Raw genomic sequence first — 15,981 nt, forward strand, 5'->3', positions numbered from 1 at the left:
TGATTGCTTGTCAAGCTGCTTTTTTCAAGGCACATATTAGTTGTTCAATTTGTGTAATTGAGTATCGCCAATTTTTAGGAATGTTTTCTTTGGTTGTGATACGTATTTGGCATATAGTTTACTATGCAAGCGACTGGGGTTTTACGCGACATTACGTTCTATCTTTTTTCCTTGTTTTCATTTGTATGGTGCAGTTTATTTATTGACACTTTTATGTGTGGCCATTACTAAAAAATAAAAATAAATTATAGGAACAAAATAACTAGTGTTTCTTTTTATTATCAAAGCTAAGTAAATTATAATACTTAAGTGAACATTTGTAACTCTCTACGGGAGTGTACAAAGGTTTGTACTGTAACATTTTTCTAGCTTTTGAATCGTCGAACGACAGCGCTAAATTTGAATATATTAGTGTTGCTGTTGTTACTGGAAATTGCACTTTCTTCAATGGTGAAATTAAAAACAGTAAAATGTGAATAAAACTTACAAGTACATACAGAATCCAATAAGGAACAAACGACCGATACAATGATATATTGAATGAATCAAAGTATGGTTTACAAAACTGCATCAATGATTTATTAGGACTGTTATCTTTAATAAGAAAGGCCTCGCCTCCAAGTGTTTTATCTGACCTCATTGCTTTATAAGCACATACAAAAGCCCAAGCTATATTTCCAACGTAAACAAGACAACATGCTCCATTGCCACAAAAATCAATCATGATCTTTTTGTTTTGCAGTCCAGCTTCTATAGCCTGAGGTATAAAATGTTGATCAAGCTCTCCATAAATTACCATTGGTCGCAAAGAAATGGTTCGAAATGCAATACCTGTAAAGAAATCTACATACATATATGTACAATGCTATTAACAAAATTTAAGCAAGAATCTTCAAATAAAAGTGCATGTATTACAGAATGAAGCTTAACCGTAGCATTGACTCCGTATTGCTCACTTTAAATTGATGATTAATGGTTTAATGTGCAATGGCAAATATTAATATGCATGGAGACAACAATTTAATTATGCATTAAGTAAAGGTTAGTTCTTCAAAGTAGATGGACAGGCTGGGTGAACATACAGGAAATGTGGGATGCCCCTAAATACAAATTGAAAGTATTTAGTTAAGGGCAGAAATTTAGTCTCGCAAAATGCTGCTTGCGGACCCCATAAAAGTGTTTGCAAGGGTTCGCTGATGTACAGAGACTTCGGATTCAAATTGTTATTCTGTCCAAAAGTGACAGCGTAAAAACGGCTAATATAAAAAAAAAAGAAGATGTGGTATGATTGCCAGAGAGACAACTCTCCACAATAGAACAAATGCTTTTTTTGAGCATTAAACGGTAAAATGTCAAAACTATGTCATCAACAACGAATATTGTTTATGACATTTAATAGTAACCAGTACTTTTACCAGTACTTATTAATTTCAGCTAAATATCACTCAGTAAACACCTCTGAAAACGGATAAAAAACCGGTAGTTTAAAAGAAATTATCCTATCAAGGTATGTAATTCGGTCAAACGTACGTCAATTCAAAATGCATATCATGCATATATGTTATCTGAAACAATTTATAATCTGTTAATCATATTAGTTTTTCCTTTCTTTGTTTACATAAACCAGGCAGTTGGTTGTCTCGGTTGAATTGTTTTATTTTGGATCCTTTTTTTTTTTTAAATATAGCTTGATAAGCGGTATAGGTTTTGCTCATTGTTAAAGGCCTTTCAGTGACCTAGAGAGCCGTGGTGTAGTGGTTAGTGCATCGGACTACTAACACAAAGGTTCCTGGTTCGATTCCCGTTCGGGATGAAAATTTCAGGAACTCAATTTTCGGCTCTCCCTTGACACCATTCGCGAGTATGGTCTTGAGGAAACGATGATAGTCCGTCGGAAGGGGACGATAAATGGCTGACCCGTGTTAAGAGAGAGCCATATCTCTTGCACGTTAAAGACACCCTTGTAGATTTCGAAAAAGAGTAGGCTAATGCCTCTACAAGGCAGCACTCGCACCCGCAAAGTGGAAAGGGATTTATATAAGTTGCAAAACTTGTTTCCCAATCCACTATAAATAAATATGTTTAAACTAAACATAACAAAACTAAACACAATGTTTCTAAGCACTAAACCGTACAATGGCAACATAACAGTCATAACACTTTTTACAGTTTAATCCACATACCGTTTGGAAGAAGTTTGTTGTTCATACTTAGAACGGCTCTTTCTCCTGCTTGTTTAGTCCTGGCATATTCCCCAAAAAGTAATCTATCTGGCTTTGTATTTGCTTCGTTACCATTGACTATATCATGGTATCCTTGCATTACATCAATAGTACTACAATGGATAAACATCTCGACTTTGTTCTGATAGCACGCCTCCAATAAAAGTTTCGTCCCTTTATAAAGAGAAACCATATATTTGTACTTAAAATAATTATAAGGGTCATCTCTGTAATTAAGATTTTAGGATTCCGTGCAGGGGTTTGTCTAAAGTAGGTAAAATAAAAAAAAAATGTCCTTGCTCAAGGGAAGTCGGTTCAAGGACAATTAGGTTTTCATTTAATTGAAGATATGTCATTATAATTAAATGCTTTTTTACAAGTTTTGTCGATATCAAAGTCATGTAATACTTCAAATTTCAGAAAAAGATGAATATATTATTTATACTTGAAAAGTTAAATTTTGCTAGCAAACACTTGTGCATTTCTTTAAAAAGAAAATCCTAGATTTTATCCGAATCTTCTGAAATGAACTGCTATTCAATCATTGTAACTCCGTATATATACGAAATTCGTTGACAGGTTTTCTGAATGCAGATACCTTAACCATGACCCCTTTCGTTATTTATGTGATATAGATACAATGGATAAGCGTTGATTCTTGAAAAAAGAAACCAATCGCATATCGCAAGTGCGTGCATGGGAAAAACCGCGATGAAACAAACGTGAAAGCAAGATAGTATTAATCGATTCTGAAATTGGTATGACAAAATAAACCCAAATTTAAATCCCTTCATCATTTCACTTATTTGTTCACGTACTGAGTCGTACTCCATGATTCTGTGTTAAATGATTTTCAAAAGGTAACTTCGACACCAAGGCATGAAAGTTAATTATCAGCCGAAGTTTTCGATCATTAATTGGGTATGTTTTCTATTGTATATGCATTAATTGGTTCAAAAACTTCGAGTCCTTAACATTACAAATGCCAAACACTGGTTTGACCATGACTTTAAAAGAGGGACGAAAGATACCAGAGGGACAGTCAAACTCATAAATCGAAAATAAACTGACAACGCCATGGCTAAAAATGAAAAAGACAAACAGAAAAACAATAGTACAAATGACACAACATAGAAAACTAAAGAATAAGCAACACGAGTATCACCAAAAACTAGGGGTTATCTCAGGTGCTCCGAAAGGGTAAGCAGATCCTGCTCCACATGTGGCACCCGTCGTGTTGCTCATGTTATAACAAATCCGGTAAATAGTCCAATTCGGTAGGTCACATTCATGAAAGGGAAGGGGATTGTAGTTACGACGTAAGGAACATATCCGATATCATTTGTGAAACGGTTATTCCATAACGGTCAACCAACTCGTGATGGCGTCCGTAAAATTTGCGAAGGGATGCTTTCAACTTCACTATTTGGAACTCTTGGTTTAATAGCTTCCTTGTGAGCAGCAACCCTCTATCAAGAAAGTCATGATAGGAAATGCAAGCACGGGAATATCGTATCAATTGGGAGATATCTACCCCGTATGCAGATGCTGCTGGAATGTTGCTTCTTAGAAATGGAAAGTTCACAATTGGAAAGCTGAAATCATCTCTTTTGTCGTTAAGTTTTGTTTTCAATCGACCCTCATTGTCAATTTCTAGATGTAAGTCAAGATATGAGGCCGACTTAACTGTATCTGTAGTATTCTTTATATCTAGTTCGATGGGATAGATGCGTTCAACATAGTCACCAAATTTTGAATTATTTAGTGATAGAACACCATCTATATAGCGGAAAGAAGAGTCAAAGGATATTGCTAACTTCTTATCTTTTTTCCTAAAAAGTTCCTGTATGAAGTCAGCCTCATAATAATAAAGAAACAAGTCGGCAAGAAGAGGGGCACAATTTGTTCCCATTGGAATGCCGACAGTGTTGAAAAACACGTTCTCCGAACGTAACAAATATGTTGTCAATCAAGAAATCAAGCATCTTGATGTCAGTTTCAGATAATTTTTTGTTTGAATCAGAGTGATTAAGTAGGATTTATTCCTCCCTAAGACAAGTTATTTGTATCTACGTTGGCCATTCTTTTTTTTTTAAACAAAGCAATACCAACTCTTTCAATATGTCTTTTAGTTTGGAATGTGGAATACTTGTGTAAAGTGTAGAAAAGTTAAATGTTTTAATACTACTACAAGACGAAAGAGAGTTAGATTGTATGTACTCTAAAAGATCTTTGGAATTTTTAAGTATCCACATCTGATTCACGCCACCTCTAGAATAGGCAGTTTCACAATAACTTTGAAGCCCGTCTTTGATTGCTGATAAAATAGATTTTAATAATTAAGAAAGAGGTTTCGTGGAGCACTTGCAAGACCCAGCAATATACCGTTGTTTGTAAGGACACTTGTGTAGTTTAGATACATTTTTGTATCCAATACAGTGATGGAACATCCAGTTATTCATCTTTGGTTGAAATTCCAAAGGAACATAGAACAGACCTATGATTATCCATGATTTCCTCTTTGGTAAGTGCCGTGAGGGTATATGTTGAGTTTCCAAGTGAATTGTCAATACCTAATTCGTTTATCAAGAAGTTAATGTAATGAGTTTTACACACAAAAACTATGTTGTTTGGGGCTTTATCTGCGGGGACAACAACATATTTGTCATGGAGGTAGGATAAGTGTTTTGCAACATTTGGGTCTTTAAAGATTGACGTAGCATGGGCATTGAAAGACCCATTCAATTTCTTAATTCTGACATGTATCAACGACCTCACTGCCTTAATCCATTCGGAAAGAGTGTCTACGTCTTCCTTCTCGCGCTTAGCCCGTTGCCTGGCATAATCCTTGACTGAATCCATCAAAATTTTAAAGTTGTATTTCCAATTGATGGATTTAGGCTCACGATATTTCAGACCTTTCGATAACACATTTCGTAGGGAAGCGTTATTAACAATGTTGAGGTCGCCGGTAATAACGTGGCCAGCCGGATTATATGTGAATTAGGAAATAGCACAAGTGCAATCAGGAGGTTTAGACTTGAAGTCGTCAATATTGAGATCATGCAAAACGTGTTTGTAATTGAAAATATTAGTTGCAATAGGTTTGGTATAGGTATAAGAAATGATTAGTACAGACTGATCTTTGAAATAAGGAGATATTTTCGATTGAACTAATTTATGATGAAGGATATTGTGACGTCTAAGTTGACGCCATCGAGACCTTTGTTGGCAAAGGAAAGATTAAGGAAAGATCTTTTCTCTTTTCATCTTTTCCAATGCGGACTTGCTTGAAAAGTCTGTGACTTGCAATATCCGAAATTATAGCTGTACGTTTGTATTGGTTTGAATGAGGGTTTGTAACAGTGGTTTTCAAACACAAATTGAACAGAGAATGAAGTTTAGAAAGGGGTAATGAATAAAGTTTCATGCGAATGTGATGAATACCTAACGACTTTTGTATAAAAGAGGGACGAAAGACACCAAAGGGACAGTCAAACTCGTAAATCTAAAACAAACTGACAACGCCATGGCTAAAAATGAAAAAGACAAACAGAAAAACAATAGTACACAAGACACAACATAGAAAACTAAAGAATAAACAACACGAACCCCACCAAAAACTAGGGGTGATCTCAGGTGCTCCGGAAGGGTAAGCAGATCCTGCTCCACATGCGGCACCCGTCGTGTTGCTTATGTGATTACAAATCCGGTAAATAGTCTAATTCGGTAGGTCAAATTCATGAAAGGGAAGGGGATTGTAGTTACGACGTAAGGAACATATCCGATATCATTTGTGAAACGGTTATTCCATAACGGTCAACCAACTCGTGATGGCGTCCGTAAAATTTACGAAGGGATGATTTCAACTTCACCATTTGGAACTCTTGGTTTAATAGCTTCCTTGTGAGCAGTAACCCTCTATCAAGAAAATCAGGATAGGAAATGCAAGCACGGGAATATCGTATCAATTGGGAGATATATACCCCGTATGCAGGTGCTGCTGGAATGTTGCTACTTAGAAATGGAAAGTTCACAATTGGAAAGCTGAAATCATCTTGTATAAATGACAGCAAGTCATTAAATTAAATAGAGACATCATGCAGAGTAGTTGATGTAAATGACGATGACCATGACTGACTGCGTCTTCGTCGAGGAGTAGAGTTGAAAATATTCATCACATTCACCGAGCTACACAAAGGACTAGGTAGAATACCTATACCATCAATTTTGTCATTGCAACCGGCATATGGTGTCGCAGTTCCCAATGTTTAATTAAGCAAACAGCAAATTATTTAGATAACCATTTTACAGGACAGAACGAACATGACGTATGTTCTCTGTCCCAATGAATTCACCTCTAGGTTAAACAACAAAACCTAAGGCAAATTAAAAGAAGCTATATTTACTGTACATACCTTGTCTATTGACTATGTCAAGTTTTTCTTTATCTGGGAATAATCTTACATCAACGTAAGCAGCCGTATGTATAACGCATTGAACGTCTCTGGTAACCTTGTCCAATAAATCAACATCTGTTATATTACCAGTGAAGCATACGACTGGTATCTTGTTCTCATATTCTGAAGAAGAAAGAAATTAAACCTTTTTATACTTATTTTCGCGTTATTTCCTTGTTTTAGGCATCTGTCGTGCTTTCGATGTATTAATTGGTGCTTACTGCCAATTTATACTACCATCCTCCAATGAATTTATTTAGCTGAAGAATGTGCAAATATAAAACTAATTTAGTATAAAGTTGCAAGTGTAATGAATTCTAGTGAACTTGATTTTTTTCCTAAAAAGGTAGCCGTCTCATGGCTGTTTAATTTTACTAGTATATGCAAATTGTATATATGGTAAAACTACGTCATATTTTATTACGGCTGATAGTCTCTTGTCGCGCATTTTGTCGAGTTTAAACTTGGGTAATATACCGCCGAGTATATAAAGTGTATATCGTTCGTGTGTAGCTGTGTGGGATTTATAAATACGCAGACATCATGCCAATCTGCAGGTTCGAATAGGGGAATTACATGTATATCGGCGAAAACCCGTGAAGAGAAAATGCAGTTGCGCTCTTTGTATATGTCTCTAAAGTATTGCAAAGGTGGTATGCTGCAAACAAGTTAGATTTTAAGTACACAAACCCAGCTTCTGTTCAAATTTCTGAAGATCTAGAACTCTGATTTCTTTAATGTCATTTACATATTCCTGGAAGTGTTTGATTATGTGCTGCCCCACACATCCACTACCTCCTGTTACCAAAATCTTCGTCATGTCAAGTCTGTGTTCACGAGTTTATCCTGTAATGATGCTACTATATAATCCAAATATGTTTGACAATAGACAGTCATATGAACGATTATATGAAATGACTGTAATTGCCTGAAAGTAATAAAAAGAAACTAGAGGCTCTAAAGAGCTCGTGTCGCTCACATTTTTCCATGTGCATATTCAACAAAGGACACTTTCCAACATTGTGGATAATAATAGAATTCATGACAAAATATCCATTTTGCTGACCTTGTATTGCTGATCATTTGTTCTGTTTAGTTTCCATCTATCTTCTTAAGGGTTTTCTCAAAACACAAAAGAGTGCGAATAAAATTACTCGTTTCTTGGTAATCACTCCCATAGAGAGTGACAGTCTACTAACTGTATTAGCAAATGTTGGTTTGATAGAAGATCTTGTCTTGCTGACCATTTTTGAAATTCAAAGTTTCTCAGTGTCTATTATAATTTTTAAGATAGAAGCCAAAAATGAAAAAAAAGTGGTAAAATAAATTTGTAATTTCAGGACAATAACTCATGTAGGACTCGTCTGACAGTTTTGACGTATATAGACAATTGGAAGAAGCTCAACATTCTTAACAGATTATTCGCTGTCAGATTTTCTCTATCTAAAACGGTTTTCAAAATAACAGACAACATTTGCATTTTACCCCTCTAGCTACTAGTTTAGCGGCATGTTGGCCATCTTGGTTGGCAGGGGGTTATTAAACACATTTTAAAACTAGATACTCCAATGATAATTGTGGCAAAGTATGGTTAAATTTCCAAATTGGCCATTAGTTTCAGAGAAGAGTTTTGTAAAATTTAACAGACGACGACAGACGACGGACGCCAAATGATGATATATATAGCGACAGAAGCAAACAAAACTTGTTATGCATTAAGATCCTTTTTGTTAACTGGATCTATTGTCAGCATGCAGTGTTTTGTTAATAGTCTGTCAAATTCTCATTGATATATACCTATATATAGTGACGTACCTGTTTTTTTTTTTTTTAATTAAACGATACACTTATATAAATAACATTTAAATATGTGTATGAACGGATACAATGGACGCATTATATAAACTATGGAAACAAACAAGAACATGTTTGATATGCGATTATCTATGACTTGTGTATGTTTCTTCTTTGAACCAAAAGTAAATCTTGAAAGAAAATAGTAAAGTGGGTTTTAATTAATGCGTTTTCTTGTCAAAAATCGATACCCAAGTATCATGTCATGCAGGTCTTCTACATATATCCCATATATATACATCTCACATGTATCATAATAATTGAGTTTCCTCCCTTTGTGTGAATGCATTATGTTATTTTAAAACATAATCTATTAAATCTACTCAGTAAAATAAAGACAATAACAAAACATGTCTTTTAAATAAAAAAAAATATATAACTATAGTCGGTTTACTTACATATGTTGTCGAATTTAAACAAGAGTGAATCTGATCTGTAAATTTTCGCCGAACGTAATCATAGTCCTAAGGTTATTATGTTTTATTGGCGCGTATTTTTAAAATCATCGGTTCTTCCAACAAAAGCAGAATAAATGGATACAGCCATCAGACAAACGTTTAGTGACACAAAAGACACAAAATAATCAGTATAGCTACATATGAAGCTATGGCACTGTAGCTAGTCCCAGTGTATGTAATGTGCGAATCCTGAAATGCCATTTTACACTGAAGGATTTTGATTAATTTTCATCATATAAAGTCGTAATTTAGCCGACCCTCTAACATAATTTATGAAGTCAGAAGGATTGATTATATATGCATACTTTGTGAGTGAAAGTCTGAGGTAATATATCAATAAATGCCGTAAAAATGGCATTTATTTCTCATTATTGAAGGCCGTACGGTTACATATAGTTGTTAATTTCTGTGTCATTTTGGTTTCTTGTCGAGAGTTGTCGTATTGGCAATCATACCACATCTTCTTTTTTATATTGTGAATGTCAATTCTATATTCTCTGATAATTTGTTCAGACCCAGATCTATATGTAAGATTAAATTAACCTTTCCTATGACACGCCATCATTGTATACATATATCTTGGACAGCTAAAGTATCAACCGTTTGATTTTCTGATTTGGGGGGGGGGGGGGGGGGGGGGGCTTTGGGTTTTTCTTGTAATTTTTTTCCATGCAAAATAACCTGTAATTTTTTCCAGGCAAAGTAACTTGTGATTTTTACCAGGGCCAATCAAAAACATTTTTTTTCACGTAATGATCCGAACGTGCTAGGAGGGTTTGGGTCCTCCCCCCGCCCCTAGGAAAATTTTGAAAATTAGACTATATATACTAATTGTCTTCAATAACACATTAATATAGTTCTTTTTCCAAAAAGAAATCTGTTGTTATATAAACTAATGTGCCATTTCAAATAACTATTGATTCAGCTGCTTTAATTTACAATTTTTAACCAGATTTTTGTGACAAAAATGTCGGTTATTGATTTGGGGATGTACGGCGGGCGGCTGGGCAGTCGGGCGGGCGCAACCAAATGTTGTCCGTGCATTAACTCATGAACCGTTCAACCAAAGCTTTTAAAATTTTAATATGTTGTTACTGACAACAAAATGGAGGTCAAGTTCAATAATGACGATTTTGACTTTTACGATTCTGGAGTTATGGTTTTTGAAAGATTGAAAAATGGCGTTTCCAGTCCTGTCCGTGTCAACTCATGAACCGTTCAACCAAAGCTTTTCAAATTTTAATATGTTGTTACTGACAACAAAATGGAGGTCAAGTTCAATAATGACCATTTTGACTTTTACGGTTCTTGAAAGATTGAAAAATTGTGTTACCAGTCATGTTGTTGCATTTACTCATGAACCATTCAACCAAAGCTTTTCAAATTTTAATATGTTGTTACTGATGACAAAATGGAGGTCAAGTTTGATATTGATGATTTTCACTTTAACCGTGCATCAGTTATGGTTCTTGTAATATTGAAAAATGCCAGGACACGGATAAATATTAATAAATCCGGTTTGCTGTCGCTCTGACAGCCTCTTGTTTTTATTTTAATCTTGTGATTATACATTTGAAAGTTACATCCTTATTTAATTGTGTTAAAACATACATTTAAATCAATTATTTCGTACTTTCAAAAAGTAAACAAACGCAATTTTTCCCGTCATCCTTTATTCTACAATAGACATACTCGCACATAACAGTGAAAATGAACAAACTGGATTCGCACTTTATATAAACCTAGAACACACCCGTGATATCACGGGTCCGTGACTGAATTAAAGTATATAACTATGCGTAAGCCTTATTTTAGTATTGGTATTGTCATCTGATAAAGTCATGGCGATCATAAGATGCACAGTTTTCTCTGCTTTCAAAATTTTTCTGTTTGAACCCGTCGACCTGGAACTTATCAATTATTGGTAATATTAATTATTTGGAAAACAAAAGGGCCTGGAATGGCCTATTGAAAACTAACTATACGCCTTATTTTAAGTCCAGATTTTTTGGATTCGTATCGCCATCTTAGAAAGTCATACTGATTGAAATACTGCAATATGGAACAATGTGACAATGCTTGAATTTAGTAGTGTCAACCCTGTGACTATGACCCGTGTATATAGCAAAATCTTGGTGGTGCGCCTGTCAGGTGCGGAACGTACAGATAAGGTAATAGGTAACAGGTGAATATACTATTGGTATCGGTATCGGATTCGCCCCGGAACTTGTTAATTATTGGCAATATTAAATATGTGGAAAACAAAAGGGTCTGGAGTGGTGTAATTTTTAATCAACACCATTGTCCTATATTAACTTTATATAAAGGTGAATTCTTTGATTCATTGTTTTTACGTGATGACTGCTGACAAATTGGACCTCGTTATTTTAGTATTATAGATGAGTCCGCAAATTGTCGAAAAATAAGAAAACGACCGACCTAAGAGCTGTGATAAGAGGTGGAATACGTTTGGAAGGCAGTATAGAATCAAATCAACTCTTATATTGTAAAGATGATTTTCTGATAAGGGTAATTCCATTTTGATATTCCCTTGAAGTTCGGGAGGCTATTTTTATGCCCCCGCAACTGAAAGTTTATGCCATATGGTTTTACCCCTGTCCATCCTTCTATCTACCCTTCCATCCATCCCATTATGGGTATTTAGTTATTCCAAATAACTCCTACAGTTTGAATGCTAGGAAGTTTCCACTTTTCATGCTGTTTGTACATATATTGAAGATGTGCATGTGGTCGGGGTTTTTATTTTTATTAATATTTTCTCTTTTGTGAGATAGTTGAACTTTTGTCATTTTTGGAGTATATACTGGCATTGAGGTGTATATGGTTATCAGATAACTCCTCCTATAGTGAACCATAGACCTATCTGCTCCCATGCTCAACTTTGTGTATTTTAAACAACACTTTGCATTTCCGGGGCATCATTTGTGTCTCCCAGACACAATAACACTGTGTATCATCGCCACCGGAAATTGGGTACTAACGAAGCGGAGAGAAGCAGAAAAAAAAATAAACAAGTTAAGAATTCATTCAATTTAAAGCATTTCCACTCATTTGATGAGGGTGTCACTTAAGAAATGATTTTCTGATATATAATTCTTTTAATTATTAGGCCGATAAGTACAAAATAAATACAAGATTTTGTGTAATACTCAAAAACTTGCCACTTAGTACCGGAAAATTTCGAGGTCTATCGTCCTCTGTAGCCCCATTTTCAAGATATTGAACTGTTTTTCATTATATTTCCAGACACGATTTTAGATTATTATAGTGTGGCATCATATTTACTGAAATTTGTTGTCAAAAAGATGCATTTTAAAGAATATAGACCACAAAAGATAAAGTCGAGGGTACGGCAACTTGCTCGTGTTGAAAAATTTACTGTATGGCAACTTGTTTTCAACTGTATGGCAACTTGCTAATTTTAGAATAGTTATTTACCGCGTCCTTTCAAAGAAAATGAAGTATTAAGTTCAAATATCTCAGGTGGGGGTCCTTTTTATATTAAACTGTTTTTGTCCTTTTCAAGGTTGAAATTTTTTAAAACTGTTATTTGACTGATAAATTTTAAAAACTTAACTGTTTTCGACCCACTGTCTGTAATCTGTTTTGTTAAAATTTGCAATGATGTTAACTGTTTATTTGAAATTGTGATTCTTGTTATCTGTTATTTGTTTTTGACATTATTTTCTCTGTTAACTGATCTTAACTGTTATTTACAAGAATCACATTAAAATTTGCTGTCCATCTCTTACTTAACGTTGCTTCCGCAAAGGAGTGACATTAACAGCATAATTATATGTAACTGTACATGTCTTTAAAAAAATCTTCAGTGAGTATAGTAAATCCTTGATTAAATTGAGAATGGAAGTGTCAAAGAAACAGAAGCTCGACCAAATAGAAGAAACAACCCAACGCATCGAGAAAATTATGCACTAGGGTGGGTGTCAAGTCACAGATAGGAAAAACACTAAGAATTGACACTCATAATTTTTAAACACCCTCTTTCCTCTTTCCCTTCCTTCCCGTAATAAATAAGGCTTAATATTTAAGCTATGCATGTGTATATTTATGGAAAGAGAATCGTCCATAGATTTGATTTCCAATAGTAATAATGGTGAAATATAATCTCTTTTTTTGTGTAACTATGGCAACAATGAGCAATTATTTGATACCAAATATTGCAAAATAGGGGGTTGAACATGTCACAAAGATCTGAAAAATTTGGTCCAAAGGAAAATTTCAATCAATAAGAGTGATACCTTTCCTATTACCATAGACATATATCTACCAAGAGGTAAAAAAAATCATATGCATTTCTGCTTGTTTTTTCCATGAAATTGAATTGAAAAGATCGAGCGTCGAATTCTTGGTTGAAAAAAAATACAAAATTTTCAAAATGTATGGCGGTACGGATAGGAACGCTTGGACGGTCAAACTGAACAATGGCTTATAAAACATGCTTTAAATAATCTAAATGTTCATATAAACCCACTAGGAAGGCTATATTATTATTCAACTATCTAAAAATCAATTCAATTGTACAAAAACGTTCATATTTAGAAAATTCACCATGGCTCGAAACTAAACTTGTATGGTATACCTGAAGCTGTCTCCTAAGTGAGCAATCAATTAACTACAAAAGGGGGTCGAAGTTCAATGTTTGTTTCTTGAAACATATAAATGAACCCATATTTAAAAAATTAAATAAATACAAGACTTTAAGCAAAGGTTACGGACTCAAGTTGGGTCATGCAGGTGCAACAAATGCGGCAGTGTTAAACATGTTTAAAGATATTTCATGCCCCTCTTTATACGTCTAACCAATGTAGTTATTTCTGGCTTCTATTTGAAATGTATCCAAAACGTTAAAGGGAAAGGCCACTTCTTATCCAGCTTAAACCCTGGTCAGTCCTATGAAGAAAATAATTCACATGTATATGGAATGTTTGATAAGTTATATCGACCCAGAGTACCTGGACGGAATTGTGAAAAATAAAGTACCTTTTCAATTTGCAATTCGTAAATTAACTGAACAGTGTGGCCTGGTAGAAGAGGTCGAAAAAAATAGGAATTGGTTCTCAAATTGAAATCAAATTTGCTAGTCTAAGAAATTCAGAATGGATCTAAAGATAGACCAAGGCTTCTTTATATCAGCTCAGATGGAGATGAAAGAGTGCTTCAACTTGTGACACCTTACATGTTACTTTCTGATTTTACACTGGTTTTGATGATTTAAAATAAAAATCCGTAAACCTTCGTAATTCCTTTCAATAAAATCATGTAAGCAATGAGCCGTATGAATACCCTGACTGCGATGTAACTATATAATTTATAAAAGCCCCCACCATTAAAAAAATGTTCGCGCCCTATAGTATTCACTCATTCTATCTGTTTGCTACACTTTCCTACGTCATGACGTTAACCCAAGTTTTCTACGATTGATTGACACAAAACATTTACTCAACAATATACATAACCAGAAGAAGCCTCCCTTTTTGGTGTTTGAAGCATTTTCGATTATTCATGACATAGTCTTTTTTCTTGGAGTCAATCACTCCGTCTGCTTTTCCATCAGTTCAATTGTCTGTCCATGTGTCATTAAAGTTGCTGTTAACTCTTATCAGCATTTAAAATTTGTTGTTATCTGTGTTTGCCAAAATCGAGGTGTTGTTAACATGTTAACAGACCCACTACCCCCCCCCCCCCCCGCCCCCCATCTAATTATGCATTAGATAAAATGCATTAGATAGAATCAGACAAAACAATTAATTCGAAATGCAATTCACGATTTGTTTCTCCATACTTTCGATGAAAACAAAGTATTTTCTTAATTCAAAGTTTATTTTTACAAATGAGTCATTTCAGAAATTAAATAACTAAACAATTTTTTGTGTGTGTCCGAATTCTCGATCCTGTGGTTCGGTGGTTGTCGTTGCTTCATCTCTTTTTTTTCATAAATTGTTTTGTTACGAGTTAGGCCGTTCGCTTTCTTGTTGAGTCCTTCCACATTTTTCGTTCGGTGCTTTGTATAGCCGACTATAATTAAGGGACGAGTTTTCGTTTTTGAAGGCCGTACAATAGCATATAATTGCTTACATACAGTTTATCTGATCCTGATGGATAGTTATCTTATTTGCTATCATACCACATCTTAACTGTTTTTATCTAAAAAAAACTAACTAGTACCAACAAAAGATGAATGGACGGTTTATTTTATTGAACTTACAAAATTTCACCCTAACAACAAATAAGGCAACATTTACAGTCGTTATAGTAGTATAACGATATATATATATTAATGTATTTAGGATAATATGGTTGAGAAAAAAAACACTTTTTTACAAAATCGAAAAGAGGAAGGCAACGAGGCCACCCGTGAACTGAATTAACGGCATATATTTATAATATTTGATAAGTAAGACATTTTGTATGTTTGAAAGCCTGTAAAGCTTTGATATCAACAAAATATCGTCACTTGATATTATCTAAACAGTGATTAATTTCCTCTTAAAATTATAATATATTGCAAGACGCCGTACAGACAAAAGTTGTTATTTTGCAATTCGCCGTACAACGTCCTGCAATTCGCCGTACAACAAACAAACAGTGTTTTTGTCCATATTCTTTAAAATGCATCTTTTTGACAACAAATTTCAGTAAATATGATGCCACACTATAATATTTTAAAATCGTGTCTGGAAAAATAATGAAAAACAGTTCAATATCTTGAGAATGGGGCTACAGAGGACGATAGACCTCGAAATTTTCCGGTACTAAGTGGCAAGTTTTTGAGTATTACACAAAATCTTGTATTTATTTTGTACTTATCGGCCTAATAATTAAAAGAATTATATATTAGAAAATCATTTCTTAAGCGGCACCCTCATCAAATGAGTGGAAATGCTTTAAATTGAACGAATTCCTAACTTGTTTACTTTTTTTTCTATTTCTCTCCGCTTCGTTAGT

At 34.4% G+C, this 15,981-nt stretch overlaps 1 protein-coding gene across 3 annotated transcripts; it reads right to left on the minus strand.

Annotated features, from left to right (window-relative positions):
• Window positions 1-259: 259 nt before the first annotated feature.
• On the minus strand, window positions 260-8,998 carry LOC134725748 (3 beta-hydroxysteroid dehydrogenase/Delta 5-->4-isomerase type 1-like). 3 transcript variants are annotated; one of them, XM_063589819.1, is made up of 5 exons: window positions 8,935-8,998; window positions 7,373-7,528; window positions 6,641-6,805; window positions 2,184-2,396; window positions 260-831 (listed from the first exon to the last, which is right to left on the minus strand). In XM_063589819.1, the coding sequence occupies exons 2-5, from the start codon at window positions 7,500-7,502 to the stop codon at window positions 263-265; spliced, it is 1,077 nt and encodes a 358-aa protein (XP_063445889.1). In that variant the 5' UTR covers window positions 7,503-7,528; window positions 8,935-8,998; the 3' UTR covers window positions 260-262. The 3 variants fall into 3 exon arrangements, with proteins under 3 accessions (XP_063445889.1, XP_063445880.1, XP_063445900.1); XM_063589810.1 differs by having other exon boundaries at window positions 7,373-7,610; XM_063589830.1 differs by lacking the exon at window positions 8,935-8,998 and adding an exon at window positions 8,728-8,790.
• Between the last annotated feature and the right edge of the window lie 6,983 nt (window positions 8,999-15,981).

The sequence above is a fragment of the Mytilus trossulus genome, chromosome 1, assembly GCF_036588685.1.
Source record: "Mytilus trossulus isolate FHL-02 chromosome 1, PNRI_Mtr1.1.1.hap1, whole genome shotgun sequence".
NCBI classification, from domain to species: domain Eukaryota; kingdom Metazoa; phylum Mollusca; class Bivalvia; order Mytilida; family Mytilidae; genus Mytilus; species Mytilus trossulus.